General features: G+C 44.3%; 1 protein-coding gene across 1 annotated transcript in view; it reads left to right on the top strand.

Moving 5' to 3' along the window:
• Positions 1 to 9936, top strand: part of LOC129689740 (V-set domain-containing T-cell activation inhibitor 1-like) — a 13696-nt gene extending 3760 nt beyond the window's left edge. Inside the window, exons 3-5 of the mRNA XM_055625137.1 lie at positions 1305 to 1706; positions 3047 to 3331; positions 9491 to 9936. Coding sequence (XP_055481112.1) covers positions 1305 to 1706; positions 3047 to 3331; positions 9491 to 9522 — 719 coding nt within the window. The 3' untranslated portion in view covers positions 9523 to 9936. The remainder of the gene's footprint in view (positions 1 to 1304; positions 1707 to 3046; positions 3332 to 9490) is intronic.
• The last annotated feature ends 9508 nt before the right edge of the window (positions 9937 to 19444 follow it).

The raw sequence follows: 19444 nt of genomic DNA, 5'->3' as shown, positions 1-19444 counted from the left end.
CACACACACACACACACACACACACACACACACACACACACACACACAACGGGGGCATCTCAAGAAAGCCAGAGGTATGATTCTGATCTAAGTCCAAAGGCCTGAAACCCAAAAGGAGCCCATGTCTCCCTTCAGGTGTGAAGGCATAAAAAAGATTGCCCAAGAGTTTGGACAGGTGTTCTTACGGAGGATAGTCAGCTGGTTTTGTTCTATTCTGGACTCGCATAGAATGAGGAACACTCATATTAGGGAGGATAACTGCTTTATGTAAGCCTGTCCTTTCAATTGATCTAATAAAAAATGCCCTCACAGACATCCCTAGTAATATTTTACCAACTATCTGAGCAGCCGAGCCCCATCTGCTATTTGGAACTGTGAGCAACTTCACTTCCTGGGAATCACTTTTGTCTTGATCACAGTGTGTTTTACAGAAGAATTCTGGCTTGGGCCTTTACCTTATAAGTGGAGAGAGAGAAAGAGACTGAAATGGCAGGCAAGTAGAAATCTCACTGTTATGGTATTCGTCTGTGGCAACTTCTGGGTGGAATAGTTTGGAAACATCCAGTCAGGTGATCTGTCAACTCTCTTTCAGCTATCACAGCCAGGAATCTATACCATGCTAAGAATCCAGGAGCTCAATAGTCCATGGCTGTGGGCTCCAGCCAACAGGCCCCTAGTGAGAACTCTGCCCTGGTTGGGACATATCTGTGGCAGGTAGAACACGTCAGTGTACTGAAAGCATTTCACGTATAAACCATCTTCCTGCCATTTCAATGTGCCTCCCCGGGTTACTGAAGTGAAGAGTAAAGAAACATTCAAGATCGTTTCGACCTTAAGGTTCTGAGAGTGACGCCTGTTCTGTTGGTCAGCTGTGTTTACATAAGGGCTGTGCTGGCAACTGACTGAAGAGATGAAAAGATTATGGTGTGCAGTGACTGGACAGTTTTCTTTTGCCAGTGAGACTCTGGCAAGCACAGCTTGGTTTGGGAGCCAACAGTGGCAACGACACAGCTTCCTGACAGGTCCAGTCTGAGAGATCTATTCTGCTGTGTCATTCTGTGCCTAGCAGAATGCAGGGGCAGGCAGGACACACACACACACACACACACACACACACACACACACACACACACACTCCAAGCCTCATCTTCCCTGCATGTCTTTGGCTCATTTCTCCAGTCTTCTTGTGACTTTATAAATGACCAGTCCCCTCCAGGAAATCCTGCTCTGTGTCATCTGTTGTCCCTCAGGCAGTGCCATGGTCACTGATCTCTACTAACTTTATTTCTTCTTTGACAATCCAGTGTCGACAGAAGAGGTACGGGCCCACCCGTTCACGGATGTAATCCTGGATTGTGAATTCTCCTTTATAGAGGGCACAGAAAACCTTGAGTTTTACTGGGAAAGAGAAGACATAATAGAGGAATATGAAGTGGAAGATCGTGAGTTTTATCGCTTTTTCAGATATTATGATTTCTTTCAAGTTTTCACGAAGGTGGTTTATCAGTTTTACGATAACGCAGAGCAACTTGAAGATCAAAATGCTTTATATGAGGGTAGAGTCTCTGTGGACCCGAGTGAAATTTCTGAGGGCGTTCTGTCCCTTCAACTACGAAACGTGGATTTCTCCGACGAAGCTTTGTACAAGTGCTCAGCTGTCACCCCTAACGGGAGAGGAGAGAGTACAGTAAAGCTGGTTGTAGAAGGTAAAGGAGCTTCGCTGATGAACTTGGTTTCCAGTTTGCTCTCGGTTCAGAAGGATAGGTTCTAGTTTTTTTTTTTTTTTTTTTCTCCCGGTCGTCTCCTTTTTCTAGATCAAATTATTTCATTCCTATTCTAAGGGTAATGGAATATTGATTTTCTTTACCTAAAGCTGTTTCTCTGAACAAGAGGTGCTGTGTCTGAGCCTCTAAGCGTCGCTCACTAATTTATCACGGACAGAAGGGAAACCGAACCTGTGCTGGTTGAATCCCAAAAGTTACACATTGTGACACCCCCGACTATAGTGACACCTCACAATAGTCCCGTAGGAAGATGCTAAGGCCATAGACAGTTTAGAGTGACCGGTACTGAGCTGGGAAATTGGAGGCTGGATTTCTAATTCTGGATGACACCGGGCAATCCATTAGCTTCTCTAGGCTTCCCTCTTCCTACCTTTGAAGCATAGGTTTCAGGAATGGAGAGATGGCTTCTCAGTTGAGAGCCTTGGTTCCATTCCAAGCACCTACATGGCTCACAATTGTCTGTAACTCCAGTTCCAGAAGACCTAACCACCCTTCCGGCCTCCATGAGCACTGGGCATGTATATGTTGCTTTGACATATGTGCACGCAACACATAAACATAAAATAAAAATTTTTTAAAAATCTAAAAAATATTTTCAAAAATCATTGATTGGGCTGAATCCGTATTCCCCCAGGATCCTTGCTCTCCAGTGTTGTGTGGAAAACTGTTCTTTCTGACAGAGAGCCTAGGGTGCTCTGAGTCCAGCAAGGCAGACTCCCTCCAGAGTAAGAGCTGAAAGAGATGAGGAGGTGGTGAGGATTGTTTTTTATTATTATTATTATTATTATTATTATTATTATTATTATTGATAGGATCTTTCTATGTAGGTCAGACTGGCCTTGAACTCACAGCAGTCCCCCTCCCTCAGCCCTCTGAAATTATGGGAATGTGCCACATTTATGATTTATCTTCCGTGATTGTCCTAGCTAAGTCGGCCCGACCCTGCTTAACTTCGGAGGTCAGATAAGATCTGGCTGTGATTCTCAGCCGAGGCATCTGGGGTCAGCGGGGAGTCTGGAATGAACGCACACCAAGAGGGAAAGATTCTCCAAATAAAGACAGCAGCAGTGTGGGGCTAGATGAAAGAGGGCGCGCATATCCTGTTTCTCTCTATGTTTGGTCCAAAATTTTAGCTTCAGTGAACCTCTCAGAACACGCTGTCTCCATCAGGGTTAGTATAAACACCCAAGGCTCAGGCCTCCTGGGACGAAAACAAAAAAGGAACTAATTGTTTTGTTATTATTTTTTTTTCCCCCAACCAGATTCTGAAATGCCCCAGGTGAAGTTTGACAAGATTGACGATGAAGATGTGGTTACGTGCACGTCTAAGGGCTGGTACCTCACACCCAATGTGACCTGGCTGGACCGGGGAGAGAGGGACCTGAGCAACCACAGCACAGTGGAGATCCTGGAGGAGCAGATGAACGGCCTGTACCGCGTGTACTCTGTCCTCAGATATCCGGTCAAGTTAAATGAAAAATACGTGTGCCACATCTCAGAGACGAATGAAAACAACCGGCCCATCAGATCCATTCGGCGGTACCCGAGTGAGTGCGGGTGGCAGGGGAGAGGAGAACGGGTCATGCTTCGGCACACTGAAGTCACAGTATTTACTGAGCAGGCCTTCTGAGCACTGTGGGGGATTTAAGGAAGCCTCAGGAACACAAGCTTGTAGCCAGGGGTCGGAAAGGGTAGGGGGGTGGAGCCTCTCTGGGTTTGAAAAAAAGATCTTGTCTCAGGGGGTGACAGCTCTTGTCCCCAGTGACTCAGCCATTTTACTCCTGGTGAGGCTTCTGCGCCTCTGCTAAACACTTGAGGAGTCACAGCCGGTATTTGTTGGCCTCTTACCACGTGCCTGGAACGTCTCATATGTCGTGTGTGTGTACATGTACATGTGTCTGTGTGTGCATGTGTGTTCCGGGTTGCAGGTGTGGTTGTGTGTGTGCAAGCATGGAGGCCACAGGCTGGTGCTAGTATTCTTCCTCAGTTGCTCTCTGCTTTATTTATTTGTTTTGTTTTGAGATAGGGTTTCTCTGCGCAGCCCTGGCTGTCCTGGAACTTGCTCTGTAGGCCAGGCTGGCCTTGAACTCACAGAGATCCTCCTGCCTCTGCCTCCCAAGTACGGGGATCAAAGGTGTGAACCACCACTACCATCCGGTTCTCCACTTTATTTTTTTGAGAGAAGTTTTCACTGAATCTGGGGCTCACAGATTCAGCTGCGCCAACTGAGCTAACTCTAGGAATCTGTCTGACTGCTCTCCCAGCCCTGGGAGATAACGGATGAACGCTGCTGCACCCAATTTTTGCGTGCTGGAGAGCCATCCTCAGGCCCTCATGCTCGTGCAGCCATCTCCCCAGCCCACAAATGTTAGGCCCTTAACTTAGCCAGCAAGATAATTGCTGTTACTGTCCCTTTCCATTAGAAGAAATTAGGACCAATAATTTGACCCAAATCTTGACTAATGAACACAAAATTTGAATTTTAGGTATCCAGTAATGTCGAATATTATAAACCTGAAGTATACTAATATTAGTTATCAAATTTAACTAGGTGGCCTATATTTTATGTGATAAAATTTAGTAAGGGAAACATTTAGTAAGAGAAGGCAAAGCTGAAGCTCAGGGGTGAGAGGGATGGAGCATTCGAACCTCTACAAGAATCAAAAGAAGACATTATAAGACTCTTGGCCTGGTTTAGGAGGCAGGCAAGTGTGCAAGGTAGTGATCCTTCAGGCCAGCAACACTGTCACCACAGGGAACCTGAGGACAGCCAGTTCTCGGGGCCCATCGTGACCTGTGGAAAGTAGATCCTGGGAGAGACTTAGCGCTGAGTTTTAATATGGCCTCAAGGTGACTCTGACCCACACTCAGGTCTGAGAACCACTGGTGTCGGATGTAAGCCTTTGGGGGTGTAAAGACACCCAGAGCACCTCTTGTCTTCCCATGTGGGGTGCTGGCTCCTCAGAGCTATGTCTCATAGATGAGGGAGGCAGAGCTCCCACCTCCTTCCCACAGTCTGGCAAAACAGGACAAAGCGGATAGACTCATGCATTTAAATTTCCCACAAGGGCTGGAAATTTTTCCTTCAAAGGGAAGAAGAGAGGCTCACTTATCTGCCAGATTTCTAAGCTTTCCCCACACACTTACAGAGCTTGGTAAGTCTGTGAACATGACAGGGGGCCTCAGACTGTTCTGAGAACACTAGGATGCATTATTAATGAGTTGACTTCAAAAATACTGTTTTTCTTAAATCCCCTTAAATTTCAACATCCTTAAAATGTCCTAGAAACACCTAAGAAACCGTCATATTTTACTGCTCTTCACATCTTCTCATCTGCTTATTTATACGACGTGCTTGAGATCTGGCATCTGCCTGTTTCCCAGCTCTGAAGCTGCCAGGTCTCATCACATAGCCACTGCTCATTGCTCTGGGCTTACCAATCCCTGTGGCTTTCAGACAATGTTTTTTTCATAGCGTCATGCCTTCGTGCAGACTCTGCCTTTCTTGGAATACCTTTCTCTTCTTGATCTGCCTCACAAACTCCTTAACATTTCCCAAGACTTGACTCGGTTTTGAAGCCCCTCTCTTATGCTCATCTCTATTTGTTCAATATTTTGTCCATTTGCACATCAACTATTTGTTGAGCTCCAACTCTGGGCCATATCCTCTTTGTAGGTACTAGATACACCTCAGTGAACAAAAGGAATTCTTACACTCTTGAAGCTTTCATACTGTTAGTGGGAAAGAAACACAGAATAAACAGCTCATTAAAATGTGTTCTATGTCAGCGTATGAGCCCAGTTACATGAAATCCAATACAGGACACATCATCTACGCTGTGTGAAGGAAGTCAGAAGAGTGGTAGTAAGCCTTGGAGTGAGGGTGCAAAGAGACTAGAAGAACATGAGGAGATTTCCAGGGTGTTGGTTACGGTCCACTTGTTGGTGTGAGTGCTGGTCATATGGCAGTGTTCGGTTTGTAAGATTTACATTTACACTATAAGTACTTTTTGGTGTAAAGGAAAACGTGTTATGGCCTATGGTGAATAGCCACACAGAGGAAAACAAAACAATGGAGGCAGATTAGAAGGAAGGGCGTAGAGAGGGGGTGTTGCAATGTTACGCTGTCCATAGCCAGCCTCGTTCAATCTGAAGTGCCAGCAAAGACTTGAACAGAGATGTAGAAGCCAGGCCCAGAGGCAGGAGAATGGTGGGTTTGAGGAGAAGCATGGACGCTGAGGGTTGGGATGGAAAGAGTTAATGACAAAGTGTGGGAGTTAAAATAGCAGAAAGATGAGAGGAGGCCAGCATGGTGTGGCTTCTAGCGCACCTTTATGAGGATTTGGGGTTTTCTCACACCGTGGGAAGAGAAGGAGTGAAGGGATCTGACTTGTATTTTATAAAGATCTTCCCTGTTACTCTTGAAGGTGGACTCAAGAGAGGTGAGGGTGGGACCAAGGTGGCCAGTTGGGTTGTTACAATCCCAGTAAGAGAAGATGGTGTCTCGATCCCATGTGTTAGGGGTGGAAGTGACAAAGAGAGATTGGGTTATGGTTACATTTCTGAAGTTAGAATAACAGAATTTGTTGAGAGACTGAATGAAGGATGTAAGAGAAAGAGAGGAGCCAAAGCTCACTAAGACTTTCTCTCAGCAAGTGAGTGGGTAGATTCACTGTCTAGGAGGTCTTGGGGCCTCTTTGGGGGAGGCATGCTTAGTTAGAGAAGTCCCTGTGAGCCACTGGAGGGGGAATTCTTCATAGGGAGTCGTATATTCAGTTAAGAGAAAGAGACAGGCTTAGAAGCAAAACCTGGGACCTGTGGACTGCGGAAGGGATTTCAAATTCTGCTGCTTGCCGTGGAAGTAGAATAAATGTAAAAGCAAACTAGTAAATAAATAAAGTCGAAGTCTTCGGACCCTTTTCTCCATCTTTCACTCACTTTGCTGCCTTTGTGGGTCAGGGAAGGAGCACAGTATGATGACGGGATCACAGTAAAGGAGCCTGAGGAGGCATGGGCAGCGAGAGAGGCTGGAAACCAGGAGAATGTCACAAGGTGAAAGCCAAGGAGAAGAGCTTTTCCGGGATGGAGGAATGTTTAATTGTGCAGAATGCTGCTGGTGAATCAAGAAAGATGAAGACGGAGAATAGATTATTTGAGAGGAGACGTTAAATAGGCACCAGCTCATGAGTGAGTGTAAGGTTAGGCATGGCAGCGTTGAGAAATAATAAAGCAATCAGCTAGAAGGCAAATAAAACAGTTTGAGTTTTTTGGGTTTGTTTGTTTGTTTTTTTTGTAGCGCCAAAGGCGTTTTTAAAGTCCACAACCATTACATTAAAATGAGGATACTGGGCATTTCTTGTGTGTTATTCTCCAATCTCACTTAGTTATATGAGTGTAGACACACAATGGTAATAGTGTTGGGTCAACCGCATGTTAGGGTTTTGTCGTGCGTAACTGATGGAAACAGATGAGCGTACAGTCATGGGATTTAAGCTGAATGGGAAGGATGAAGGATGGAAGTGAGGAAAGGACAGAGAAAACGTGGCAGGAGGGCTGCGGTTTGTCTTGGTGGTAGAACACTTGTCTAACATCCATGCGGCCCTAGATCCAACCCTCAATATCTCCTCAAAAGTCATAGGGTCATTGGATTCTAGGTCCTGGTGCTTTTCAAAAAGCTATTTGAGTTGGGGGGCTTGAGATGGTTAATTGGAAAGACAGAGGCAATGGTTGAATAGGAAGATGCTTGGCATTGAGAAAGGAAAGAGGCATAGCTATTGCTAATGATGTAATCTAAGTACTAGCCATGGGAGAGTGACTGAAATAAAATGTAGGCAGAGATCTTAGAAGAGAAGAGCTTAGAAGGCTCAAATGGATGGATACACATGGAATAATGACATTGACACCAAGAATTAAGAAATGGATTGAGCATCTTACGCAGGGTCCTCCTTCTTGCTTAGCTTCTTTAGGTGTACAGATCTTAGTATGTTTATCCTATATTATATGTCTAATATCCATTTATAAGTGATATACCATATGTATCTTTTTGCTTCTGGGATACATCACTCAGGATGACCTTTTCTAGTTCCCACCATTTGCCTGCAAATTTCATGATTCCCTTGTTTTTAATTGCTGAGAATTATTCTTTTGTGTAAATGTACCACAATTTCTGCATCCATTCCTCAGTTGAGGGACATCCAGGTTGTTTCCAGATTCTGGCTATTATGAATAAAGCTGCTACGAACATGGTTGAGCAAATATCCTTGTTGTATACTTGTTGGATATATGCCTAGGAGTAATATAGGTATATCTTGAGGTAGAACTAATCTTAATTTTCTGAGAAAGTGCCAGATTGATTTCCAAAGTGGTTGTACAAGTTTACATTCCCACCAGCAATGGAGGAGGTTTTTCCTTTCTCCACATCCTCTCCAATATGTGTTGTCACTTGAGTTTTTGATCTTAGCCATTCTGATGGGTGTAAGATGGAATCTCAGGGTCATTTTGATTTGCATTTCCCTGATGACTAAGGACACTGAGCATTTCTTTAAGTGTTTCTCAGCCATTCAATATTCCTCTATTGAGAATTCTCTGTTTAGCAATGTAGCCCATTTTTTAAATTGGTTTACTTGATTTGTTGCTCTTTAATTTCTTGAGATTTTTATATATTCTGGATATTAGCCCTGTCAGATATAGGGTTGGTGAAGATCCTTTCCCAGGCTGTAGGCTGTCATTTTGTTCTGATCACGGTGTCCTTTGGCAGCTCAGTCTCCAAGTGGGTTCTCTAGTAAGGGAAACAGGGACTGTCTCTAACATGAACTCAGTGGCTGGCTCTTTGATCACCTACCCCTGATGGGGAGGGAAGCAGCCTTACGAGGCCACAGAGGAAGACAATGCAGCCAGCGCTGATGAGACCTGATAGGTTAGGGTTGTATGAAAGGGGAGGCGGACCTCCCCTATCAGTTGACTGGGGAGGGGCATAGGAGGAGAAGAAGGAGGGAGAGGACAAGGGAGGGGGCTACAGCTGGGATACAAAGTGAATAAATTGTAATAAAAAGTAAAAAGAGATAAATAAAAGAAATGGAAAGCTTGCAAGAGTAGCAGCTAAGTCAAAGAGTGATGAGAATTGAAGAGGAACAACAGAAGTTGTAACATTCTAAGCTAGAAGTTTGTAGAGAAATAGGAAGGAGAATGGTCCAGTCTGCAGTCTTTCCTTATTTGTGATGATTTTCCCCCAGAGCATCCTGGAATGTGATGTGAGTTGCTGACCTATGACATCAACTTCCTGGCTATATTTCCCAGTCCCACACACCTAACAGACAAGGGAGGGCTACCCGGAGGCTCTGAGCCTATGTTTCTCTTTTCTCTTTTTATCTCTGAAAGTTGGTAGGAAATACTATTTTTTTCCCTTCCTGTTTCCTTTGTTCTTCTCTAATTGTTCTCCAAAAATATCTGTTGAGTGAACGAATGAATGAACTGGTAAGTCAAAGTTACCTTTTATAAGTGGACAGCAATTAAGAAAATACTCTGAGAGTAGTTTTAGAGCCCTTTAGAGAGCTACGATTATTAGAGGGAACAGAGAATTCATTGCTTACAGCTCTTCCTTCTTGTGTGGCTCTAGGGACGCATTGCAGCCGATCTGCTTCCAACAAAAAACTGACTTTTATGTTTTCTTTCTCTCTCTCTCTCCCCCATATTGTGTTTTGTTTCAGAGAAAAGGTTCCGTGACTCTGACTACTATTAAAACATTTGAATGATCTCTTCCCGAGAACCTGCCAGGTCTGGAGTCAGTAGAATTCCTGGTTTTTCTTCTGACACTGACTGATCAAAAACAAAACAAAACACCCACAAAAACAAGGGGATAATCAGTCTGGACTGTTAAATAGTACCAGAGTCTTGCTTCATCTCTGTTTTTATCTTTTGTTTAAAGATTTGTTTTAGTTAACCTCGTTCTTCCAACATGTTAAACTCTGAGTAAAATGCAGAGGTCTTAAGTGCAAAATGAAAGAAGATTAAAATCCTTTGTGTCATGTGCCTGGCTGACTGGGGTGCACATCAGTGTTGGGTGACTTCGTGAGTTCAGAGCGGAGGGAATATGCTCTAGGCCTTCTCTACATCAGGTTTGCTTTGCTTTTGGTGATGACGTTATTCGGGTGCTTTGCCAACCAAGAAGAGCCTAAGAAACAGGTACCTAAGAAACAGGTCCCCAAATCATCATGAATATGTTTGCTAAAGTCCTTCTATGCATTGCTGGACAAAGCTGTAGACATAGTGGACATTTGGAGGTGAGGCTAATTCTCAAGCTTTTCTGTTTGTCCAGTGACTTTTATCTTCATTACTCTTGCATCTAGATTTCTATAACTCTCCTGTTTCTATGCTTTTGGTAAACAGAATTTATGTACCGCTCTGCTTATAGTCTGACTTTTGTGTTCCCCCCCCCCCCAAATTCATTCTTTGAAATCTTTGAAATCTATTTCCCAGGTAGAGTCCCTGGGAAATAGCTGGGTTGTCAAGGTAACACTATCACGATGAGATCAGTATTGCTGTGAGAGAGGCCCTTGTTTCTTCCACCATGTGAGGACAGATGAGAGGCGCCATATCTGACCCACAAAGGGATTTCTTGTCAGACTCTGGGTCTGTCAGTACTTTAATCTTGGATTTTCCACCCTTCACACGATGAATAAACCGTCTTGGAGATGATATTTTGTTCTTGCAGCACATGTGAACTCCTCTTGTGCATTTTTGGGGGACCTGGGTGTGGCAAAGTCTTTCTTCGTGTTTGAGCTCATAGGATTCAATCTTAGGTTATAGACAGAGGGGAAAATGGTCGTGAGACATTAAGAGAAAAAGAAAAAAAATGTTTTGAAATTTATTTATTTATTTATTTATTCACTCACTTGCATATTGCATCCTGACTCCAGTTTCCCTCTCTCCTCTCCTGAGTCCCTCCACTACCATCTCTCCTTTCCTTTAGATCCACGCCTCCTCTGTTCCCCTTCAGGAAAGAGAAGGCCTCCAAGGATATCAACCGTTTATAGCATTTAAGTTACAATAAGACTGGTACTCACATACCTGCATATGGCTGGACAAGGTAGCCCAGGAAGAGAAAAAGGGTCCCAAAAGCAGGCAAAAGAGTCAGAGATGGCCCCGCTCCCACTGGGAAAGAACCTTAATTTTGTGAGTTAGGTGATTCAGGTGATAAAAAAAAGTTTAGTACTGGGCATAAAGAACATGCTTGCTTTCTAAAACTATTGCATAGGCTAGCCCAGGAAGCAAACAAACCAGGGAGACAGACCTGTACAATTAAGAAAAGAACTAATATCTATATTCTTTTTTTTACTCTATTCTTTTAAAGTATTGTTTATTTATTTGTATGGATGGATGCCTGTGTGAGCTATTACCAGGTACCCACAGACAAACCTGAGGATATCAGGTCCCCTGGAGCTGGAGTTGGAAGAAATTGTGAGCTGCCTGATGTGTATGCTGGGATTTGGGTCCTCTGCCAGAGTAGTAAGTGCTCTTAACCACGGAGCCATCCCTCCACCTCCTGTTATATGTTCTTGTTGTTGCTGCTATTTAGATTCTTAAGGTAAGCATTGAGGTTTGTGCTAAAGGTTTCTTGCACCTATCTGGATGTGGACCACTTTAGGTGGCCTGACTTGAATCAAAGTGAGAGGCTGTACAGATGTTCGTAGAACTATGATAGATGGGGGATGCATGCGTTAATTCTGTGAGTTCAGCAGTTACGTTATAGAGAGCAATAACTGGAGATTAATATTTCACATTGATGCAACAATCTTTTTTTTTTTTTTTTTTTAAAGAAAGCATTATAGAATGGGAGTGAGAGGTATGCGGGCTTGACTCCTGTTTTGGTTCATTTCTAGTTTTGTAGTCTTGGGTAAGTTCCTAAGTTTATGCCTACCTGCTCATTATTTGTGAGACATCTTTGACACAGGGCCAGTGTGAGCCCTGTCTCACATGGGGCAGCGTGTGAGATAAAGAAATTGGTACTCGTGATACTTGACACAACGTTCCCTGTATGCCAGAAAATTTTAACATTAACACCGATTAGCTCATCCAATCCGTAAAAAAATAAGGGAAGTACGATTGTTATGCCGGTTTAAAGGCATAGGGAAGACAGGAGACACAGGAAGTTGAAAGAATCCAGAAGCATGAGAGGTAGGAACAGCCGGGAACCCCACAGAAGTGGGGAGGAAAAAGTGTAGGAGTCAGAGAGGCCAAGGACGCCACAAGAACACAGCCTACAGAATCAACGAACCTGGACTCATAGGAGCGGACAGAGACCGAAGCAGCAATCATGGAGCCTCCACGGGCCTGTACTAGGTCCTCTGCAAATGTGTTGTGGTTGTTAGCTCGGTGTTTTTGTGGGAGCCCTCACAGTGGCAGAGGGGGTGTCTCTGACTCTTTTGGCTGCCCTTTTCTTCCTACTGCGTTGCCTCACCCACCCCTGATATGAGGGTCTGTGTATTACTGTAACTTGTTTGGTTGATGTCCCTGAGAGCTCTGCTTTTTTCTGAAGGGAAACAGAGGAGAGGGGAGGTGGGGAACCAGATGGAGTGGAGGGAGGGGAAACTGTGGTCAGGGTGTGTTGTATGAGAGAAGAATAAACAACAGCAAAACAAAACAAAAGATGTAGGAGCAGACCCAGGGTTTACACTCGGAAGCCTGGTAGTTAAACACTGTCTGTAATCTCAGTGTAGTACCGAGAGGAAAAAAAAAAGTTCGGGAATGTGTTAAAACACATTGAAATTAAGGAAGGCTAAACGAGAGTCTAGAAAGATGGCTTCGTGGTTAAGAGTCGATACTATTCTTGCAGAGGACCACAGTTCAACTCCTGGCACTCAAGTCAGGTGGTTCACAACCGTCTGTAACTCCAGTTTCGAGGGGCTCTGATATGGAGCTGCACCCGGACGTGCGCATCACACACATACACAGAACTAAAACTAACATGAATCTAAGAAAAAGGAAGAAAGGCTAAATAGGGGCAAATGAGACGGCTCAGCAAGTGACTGTGCTTCTCCTGTAAGCCTGGAAACCTGCGGTCATTCTTGGAACCCACAAAGAGGTGGGAGAAGAGAACAGACCCTACAGTTGTCCTCTGACCGCCACACTCGAGCCACGGCGTGCATGCCACAGAGACACATAGTGTGCACGCACACACTGATAATAATAATAGTAGTTATTGTTATTTTATTAACATGGTTAAGTGAAACTCATTACTTTGTTTATGAAAACGATGCCAGTGAGAGATGGCTCAGGAGGTAAAGGCACATGCTGCCAAACCTAACCACCTGAGTTTGGCCCCAGAACCCATATGGGGGAATGACAAAACAGACTTCCACATGTTGTCCCCTGACCTTCACACATACTGCATGGCCAGGCACTTGACCACATGTGCACAAAGACAAATAACTGTAAAAACGTACTTAAACAGTACAAAAATACCATCCCAAATACATTAGGAGTTACAGGAAGAGAGGGAAAGAGAAGAAAAGACATTTGTGGAGGGCAAAGAATATAGAAAAAAAACAACAACTGTAATCTCAACACTTGGGAGGCTGAGGCAGGAGAATGGTGAAGGTGAGGCCAGCTTGGGCTACAGGGTGAGGCTGTCTAATAAATGAATAAGTTAGCTGTTTATCTGCTCTCTATATAGATCCAGGGAAAGAATATTAATGTGAACATCTTAGCTCCCTGAAAAGGAGAAGTTATGATAGTTTGCGTATTTAAAACTAGGGCAAGATCTAGGAAAATAAAGTCCCTTTTCTTTGGTAGACAAAAATTTCTTACCTGAGCTGTATTCTGTTCATAGTGTGTGTGCGCCACCACCACCCCGCTAGTTTTTAGTTTTTCTTTATCTGACCACAGCTGGTCAGGTCAGACCTGCGCATCCCAATGCTAATCATCAGGGTGCATTCTCCTCTTTGGTCCTCCCAGGTTTGTTCAACCTGTTTTCCACCAAAGTTGTGCCATGTGGTATATGGATGGTGGGTAATGCTTCCATGCCAGCTTTGACCTCCAGTAAGTCTGAGAGTTTCATTTCCTGTCTGGATTCTCTACCTGTGATGTTCTTAAGTATAAAGCCGATTCATGGTGCGGTGTTTCTGTGAACAGGAGGGCTTTCCTGATATTCAGGAAGTTGAGACAGGAACCTGTGGAGCTCAAGGGCGCCTAGGCTATGTAATGAGACTCTGTCTCTAATAGCAACAAAAGGAGGCAGGCGTTTAGTACTTGCTCTCAAGCCTCCCCAGTTTAAAAACATCCTCTCCTGACATGTTTCTATGGCTGCTGTCTTGTCCCTACTGGGAACAGAATTTCTAGTACTGGACCCAGCTGTCCAGTGCAGCCCAGATCTCCTAGAACCTTCCTATTCAATTGTGAGATGTGTCTACCAGGACAGCTCAAGACAACACAGATTGAACGTACTCGAGACTCCCATTACTTCCCTCCCCAGCCAAGCGTTCTGTTTTGTTTCCACAATCTCAGAAAATGGCGCTGTAGCCTACCACCACATCCATGACTGGCCAAGAACCAACTCTTGCCGAGGTTACCCCCGTAAACTTTTATTAATCCCAAGGCCATTATCTTAGTTCAAATCACTATCATTTCTCCCTCCATTTCTGTGGTTTCCTGTCGTATCTGCTATGACTTGCCCCTTCCTGTCTACACTACATCTAATACAAAGCTGGATCTGACCATGCCCTCCTCCAACTACTAACCTCCATTAGGTTTCTGCTGGTCACAAGATACAGGCTGTTCAAATTATCAACACCACAAGGCCACCGATGATTACTTTTTTCTTTGGCAGTTCACTGTATCCACGGCCTCAACATGTTTGCTTCAGTTAGCTTACACAGCAGGGTTCTGAAGAATTGTTATTCTTGTCCTGTAGAAAAGGATTGCTGCCACCATAAGAACAGCAAACACTTAGCACTCAGCACATCAGGACTTTTAGATTTTCTATACACTATATTTTAATTAATTCCTACAACAACTCATCCTACAGATGACTATTCTATAAACGAGGAGACTTAAAGCACATTTGTTTGATGTGGTCCAATAACTGAGAACAGAGCGGGAGTCAGACCCAGGTCTGAACCTATTACTTCTCCATTGCCGCATCCCGTATATGCTACTCCCTTTGAGTGGACTCCAGGAAAATCCTCTTGTGTAGTGTTCAGCTTGTTGTTTGTGGTAGGTTTCTTTTCTTTTCTTTTCCTTTCCTTTTCTTTTTTTCCCAGCCTTTGAGACATGGTCTTGCCCTGTAGCACAGTTGGGCCTCAACCTCTCCTGTTCTGGTGTGTTGGGGCCATAGGCAGGTAGAAGTGGAGTAACTAAAGGGCCTCCAGGGACCATCAGGAGTAAGCCAATATCAGTGTGCCAGAGTTTAGCTTTTGCAGACAGTATTCTCTGGTGGAAATGGATGACGGAACCATCGATGGCCTCTGATGTAGATAGCAAGTGCTTAACAAGTGTGTCCCGACAGGGTCTGGGGTCTCCCACACCTGACTGCCTTAGAGATAGAATTCTGTTTTACAACCAGCCTAAGCCCAAATATGAGAAGAAAAGTGACACCCGAGGGCTGGATAAAGAAATGGGGGGGGGGGCAATTGTCACCTCAATGAACTACATCCTTGTGCATCCCAAAGCCGCACTCACCCCTTGGGGTAATTTCTCAAGACACTCGCTGCTGGTTCTGCCTGTTTTCTTTCCACTAGACAGCACAGCCTTCAACCTGCTCCTTCTTGCAGCTGCCAAGGTCAACAACAGCTGCCCACTCTTCTGCTCAGGGCACTATCCCTCCATCTCTGAGAAACCCGTCCTTGGGTTCCTCACTGTGTTCATCAATCTATGAAACCAAGAATATGAAAATGAATGGGACTTCGCGTAATTATGAAGACCTTTCAGCGCCCCACCCCCCGGCCCTCCCTGTATCCCCTGAGCTCTGAGATTAGAGGCATTCACCACTATATCCAACCTCAGACTTTGGTTTAGAAACCTCATCCAGGATTGCTGACCGCACAGTGCTGATTTTGTTCCTCTTGTCTTTGTTACAATGTGCTCATGAGGTAACAGCCTGCTGGCACATTCCCTGGGGCAGGGGGTTGATTTTGACTACACTTACCACCCTAATTCCCTTCTCTGTGCCTGATACCAGGGACTACGGATACATTTGCTCAGTTTTCCATTTCCTTCATCTGTTTCCACTTCCCAATTCTTGTCTGTTAACAGTGTACAAATTCAAAAGGTATCTAAGGACCTAGAGCTCTTCCCAATATGAATCTAACACTCCTCACTAAACACATAAGAGAGAATAATTCAGGTTGTCACAGAGATACAGAAGAAGTTTTAAGGACTGGGCACACAGGTAGAGTGAGCAGCGCTTACTGTTTCCCCGTTCACTTGACTGTAAATGCTCTTATCAGTTCAGAGTAAAACCCAAAAGTCTTTACATGGTCTTTAAGGAACACTCCCCTCTCCCTTAACTTCAGTCCCCATCACTTCTCCGTGTGTGTGTGTACCCATTCTCTCCCTCTTTCCTTCATCCAGCCAGACTGACACTCCTGCTCTGGCTCCTTCAGTTCAGCCACCATCCATCTAATCTCCTCAACTTCCTTTCTTTACATTCCTTCCTATTGAAGCCTGCCTTGATCCTACTTAAAGTCTGAATCCCAGAGGTTCTCTCATCCCTCATCCTCTCAGTCTCTCTTATCTTGCTATCTTATCCCTTCCTAACTTATCACGTAGTTTACCTTTTATTATGCCTGTTATCTACCTCTCCTTACCAGAATATGAGCTTCACGAAGCAGAGATCATTATCCCCCTCCCCACACTGGTTCCCTGGTGCTTTGAAGCACTTAAAACCAACGCTTAGAAAATGCTTAAGATATCCGTAAATGGTATTGATCTTAGCCACTACTTTATCTCACAAAAGAACTAGGAATCACTCTCAATGAGTCATAGAAAAGAACAGATCTTTGGATGATGTGACTCAGTTCAGATCCTCTCCTGAGCTTCTCAGACTATTCTGGAATATTCCCTCAATTGCAATTCTAGGTTTAGCTTATGCTAGGCTCAATTCTGGTAACGACTACATCACCCTATGTTCTGATTTCCCTCCAGAGAGTATTTTCTGTTTTCATTTTGAGGGCTTTTGAGTTATTCTGTGTCTGTGTTCTTTTCTTCATCTTCTCCAGTAGCACACATTAATAGGAAAGGCAAAGATGAACAAATTGGCTTATATAAGCAGTGAAGCTTGAGACAAAAAAATACCACACAGAAGTCACAGGAGGTTGAGCAAAGTAGGAGAAATTAATTGCTAGTGCTAAGGGCATGAAGAACTAATTATTACTGACCTAGAAAAAAAAGCGCCAACAAACAACAAAAACATGAGCAAATAAAAGAATCAGAATCATAGCTGCTCAGTCTCTCAAACAGAACAATAAAATCAGTAGCGAAAAATAAAAGCAAGGGAGCCCCATTTCCTCTACTGGTAACCAAGGACTCTCACAATATTGGGAAGCTGACTTACACAGACATATGCTTCTTCCTCCTCCTCCTCCTCCTCCTCCTCCTCTTCTTCTTCTTCTTCTTTTTCTTCTTCTTCTTCTTCTTTTTCCAAGACAGTGTAGCCTTGGCTGTCCTGGACTCACTTTGTAGACCAGGCTGGCCTACAAGATCTGCTTGCCTTTCCTTCCTGAGTGCTGGGATTAAAGGGATGTGCTACCTTGTCTGGCAGAGATCTGTAGTTTCAGTGGGAATGTGTATTGTGTAACCTCTTTGAAGGCAGTTATAAGCACACATGCAAATGTAGTAATGTAAGCTTGTTGCAGTTAATTTAATGGTAAAGAACTAATAATGTCTATTATTTGCTCTATAATTCTTAGAGCAGTATATCTAACCAGCTATCACAATCAATAAAAGCCATAGACACATGTTAGATTTTACAGTAGCCTTATTTCACCCGGAGCAGGGCAGATATTAATCCTCTATTCTGTCTTTACCTCCCAACCCCATCCCAGGCTCCCTCCCATTCATAATTCCATAACTACTCACTTATTCTCTCTCCTGGGCCAATTCCTCCATCCACACCAGCCATGTGCTTCTCCCATGCTAACCCATGGCCCTTTTCTTCTTCCTTCTTCCTCTTCCTCCTCTACCATCTCCTTCCCAAGATCCTCTCCTGTCCCCAAATCCCAAGGCCCTGATCCACAACTTACCCATTTGCCCTGCCCAGATGTGTCAGCTTTTTCTTGGTCAAACAGGAACAAGTTGTTAGGCAAGGTTACACACATCATTTTGGGGGTACGTGAGTGTCTGCTTGTAAAAGACAGCAGGTAGACCTTGGGAAGCAAATTACTTAACACTCAGACACAAGGCCCGAGACCATGCTGTTCCATAAGGTGATGCCTTTATCTATTACATGTTCTTTGAGAGTCATTTCTATCATGCACGTGTATCTTATTGACAGGAAGACTTCCCTGTTTAGACAGCACCATTTACCTGCTACATCACACCGTTCAGTTGTAGGGACCGGATGAGGTCCCCGTGAATGTGTGCTGTTGATGTGATCACGGTCGCGTCAAGGGTGCCAAATGTTAGCACTATGTGTAGAAAGTATTTGCTGCAGCTTCCTCCTCCCAGGTGACCGTAGCCGGAGACGCCTCTCCTACAGAGAACCCCTGGCAAGGTTAGCTAGCCTCCTCATTCAGCTGCACACAATAAACCTGCCTCCTCGTGCCGACGCTCTTGAGTTTCTGGACCGCTGAGGAGTCTCCACCAGAGTACATGGCTCACTCCATCACAGCCGTTCTGTACATGTGTCTGCATTTCTTCATTCCCTGATGTTCCAGTCAGGTCAATCCCAAAGCTGTGCAGGATTTTACAAGCGGTGCCCAAACAGGAACCTTGACTCTAGGGCACTCACATTTGTCAGGCAAGGCAATACTTCCGTAAGAAGGGCACAGATAGAGTTAAGAAGGAGGCGGGTTCTATGTGTTGGGTGTAAAACATGGGATAAGCATACTCTAGAGACAGGCAGTTACACATTAGTACTTTGAAGATGATTTTAAGGAACCATGGATGTAATGTAAAAGCATTTCAGTTCCATCAACTCTTATAATCTGTTCAGGAGACGCAGTTCTGCAGTTCTTGGTTTCTAGAAGAAGGGACTGGTAAGTCTGGCTACTTGAAAATAACAGCAGAAAAATTAAGAGCTAGAATCATAACTGAAGCCTCTGAATGAGTTCCCATTTTTACTTTTGGTTCGTGGAGTCTTACTTAAACTCCATAAGTAAGTTTATGTCTTACTTAAACTCCGGTTATGAAGGACAGACCCTCTGTCCCTGATAGAGCCACAGAGGGCCAAACGGGCCACAGCTTCAGCTCTTCCAGTGCCACCAGGATCTGAAGAGACAGAGAGGCAACTTTGAGTCACATGTCATTTTTGTCCTGAGCCGCCTGATACTGAGGAGAGTGATTACAAAATTGCACCTTGGGTCTGGGCCACCGAGAGAATTAAGGTGATATAAACTCAGTCCTTTCCAGCAATCTTATTTAGGGCAGGATATTTGAGGGAAGACAATATTTTAACTGCTTTCCTGTGTTTGCGTGATCTGGTCCACAAAAATCCCAACCAACTGGTG

Source organism: Psammomys obesus, unplaced genomic scaffold, assembly GCF_907164565.1.
Source record: "Psammomys obesus unplaced genomic scaffold, mPsaObe1.curated_primary_1811, whole genome shotgun sequence".
NCBI lineage: Eukaryota > Metazoa > Chordata > Mammalia > Rodentia > Muridae > Psammomys > Psammomys obesus.
This window is presented reverse-complemented; position numbering and strand designations above follow the sequence as displayed.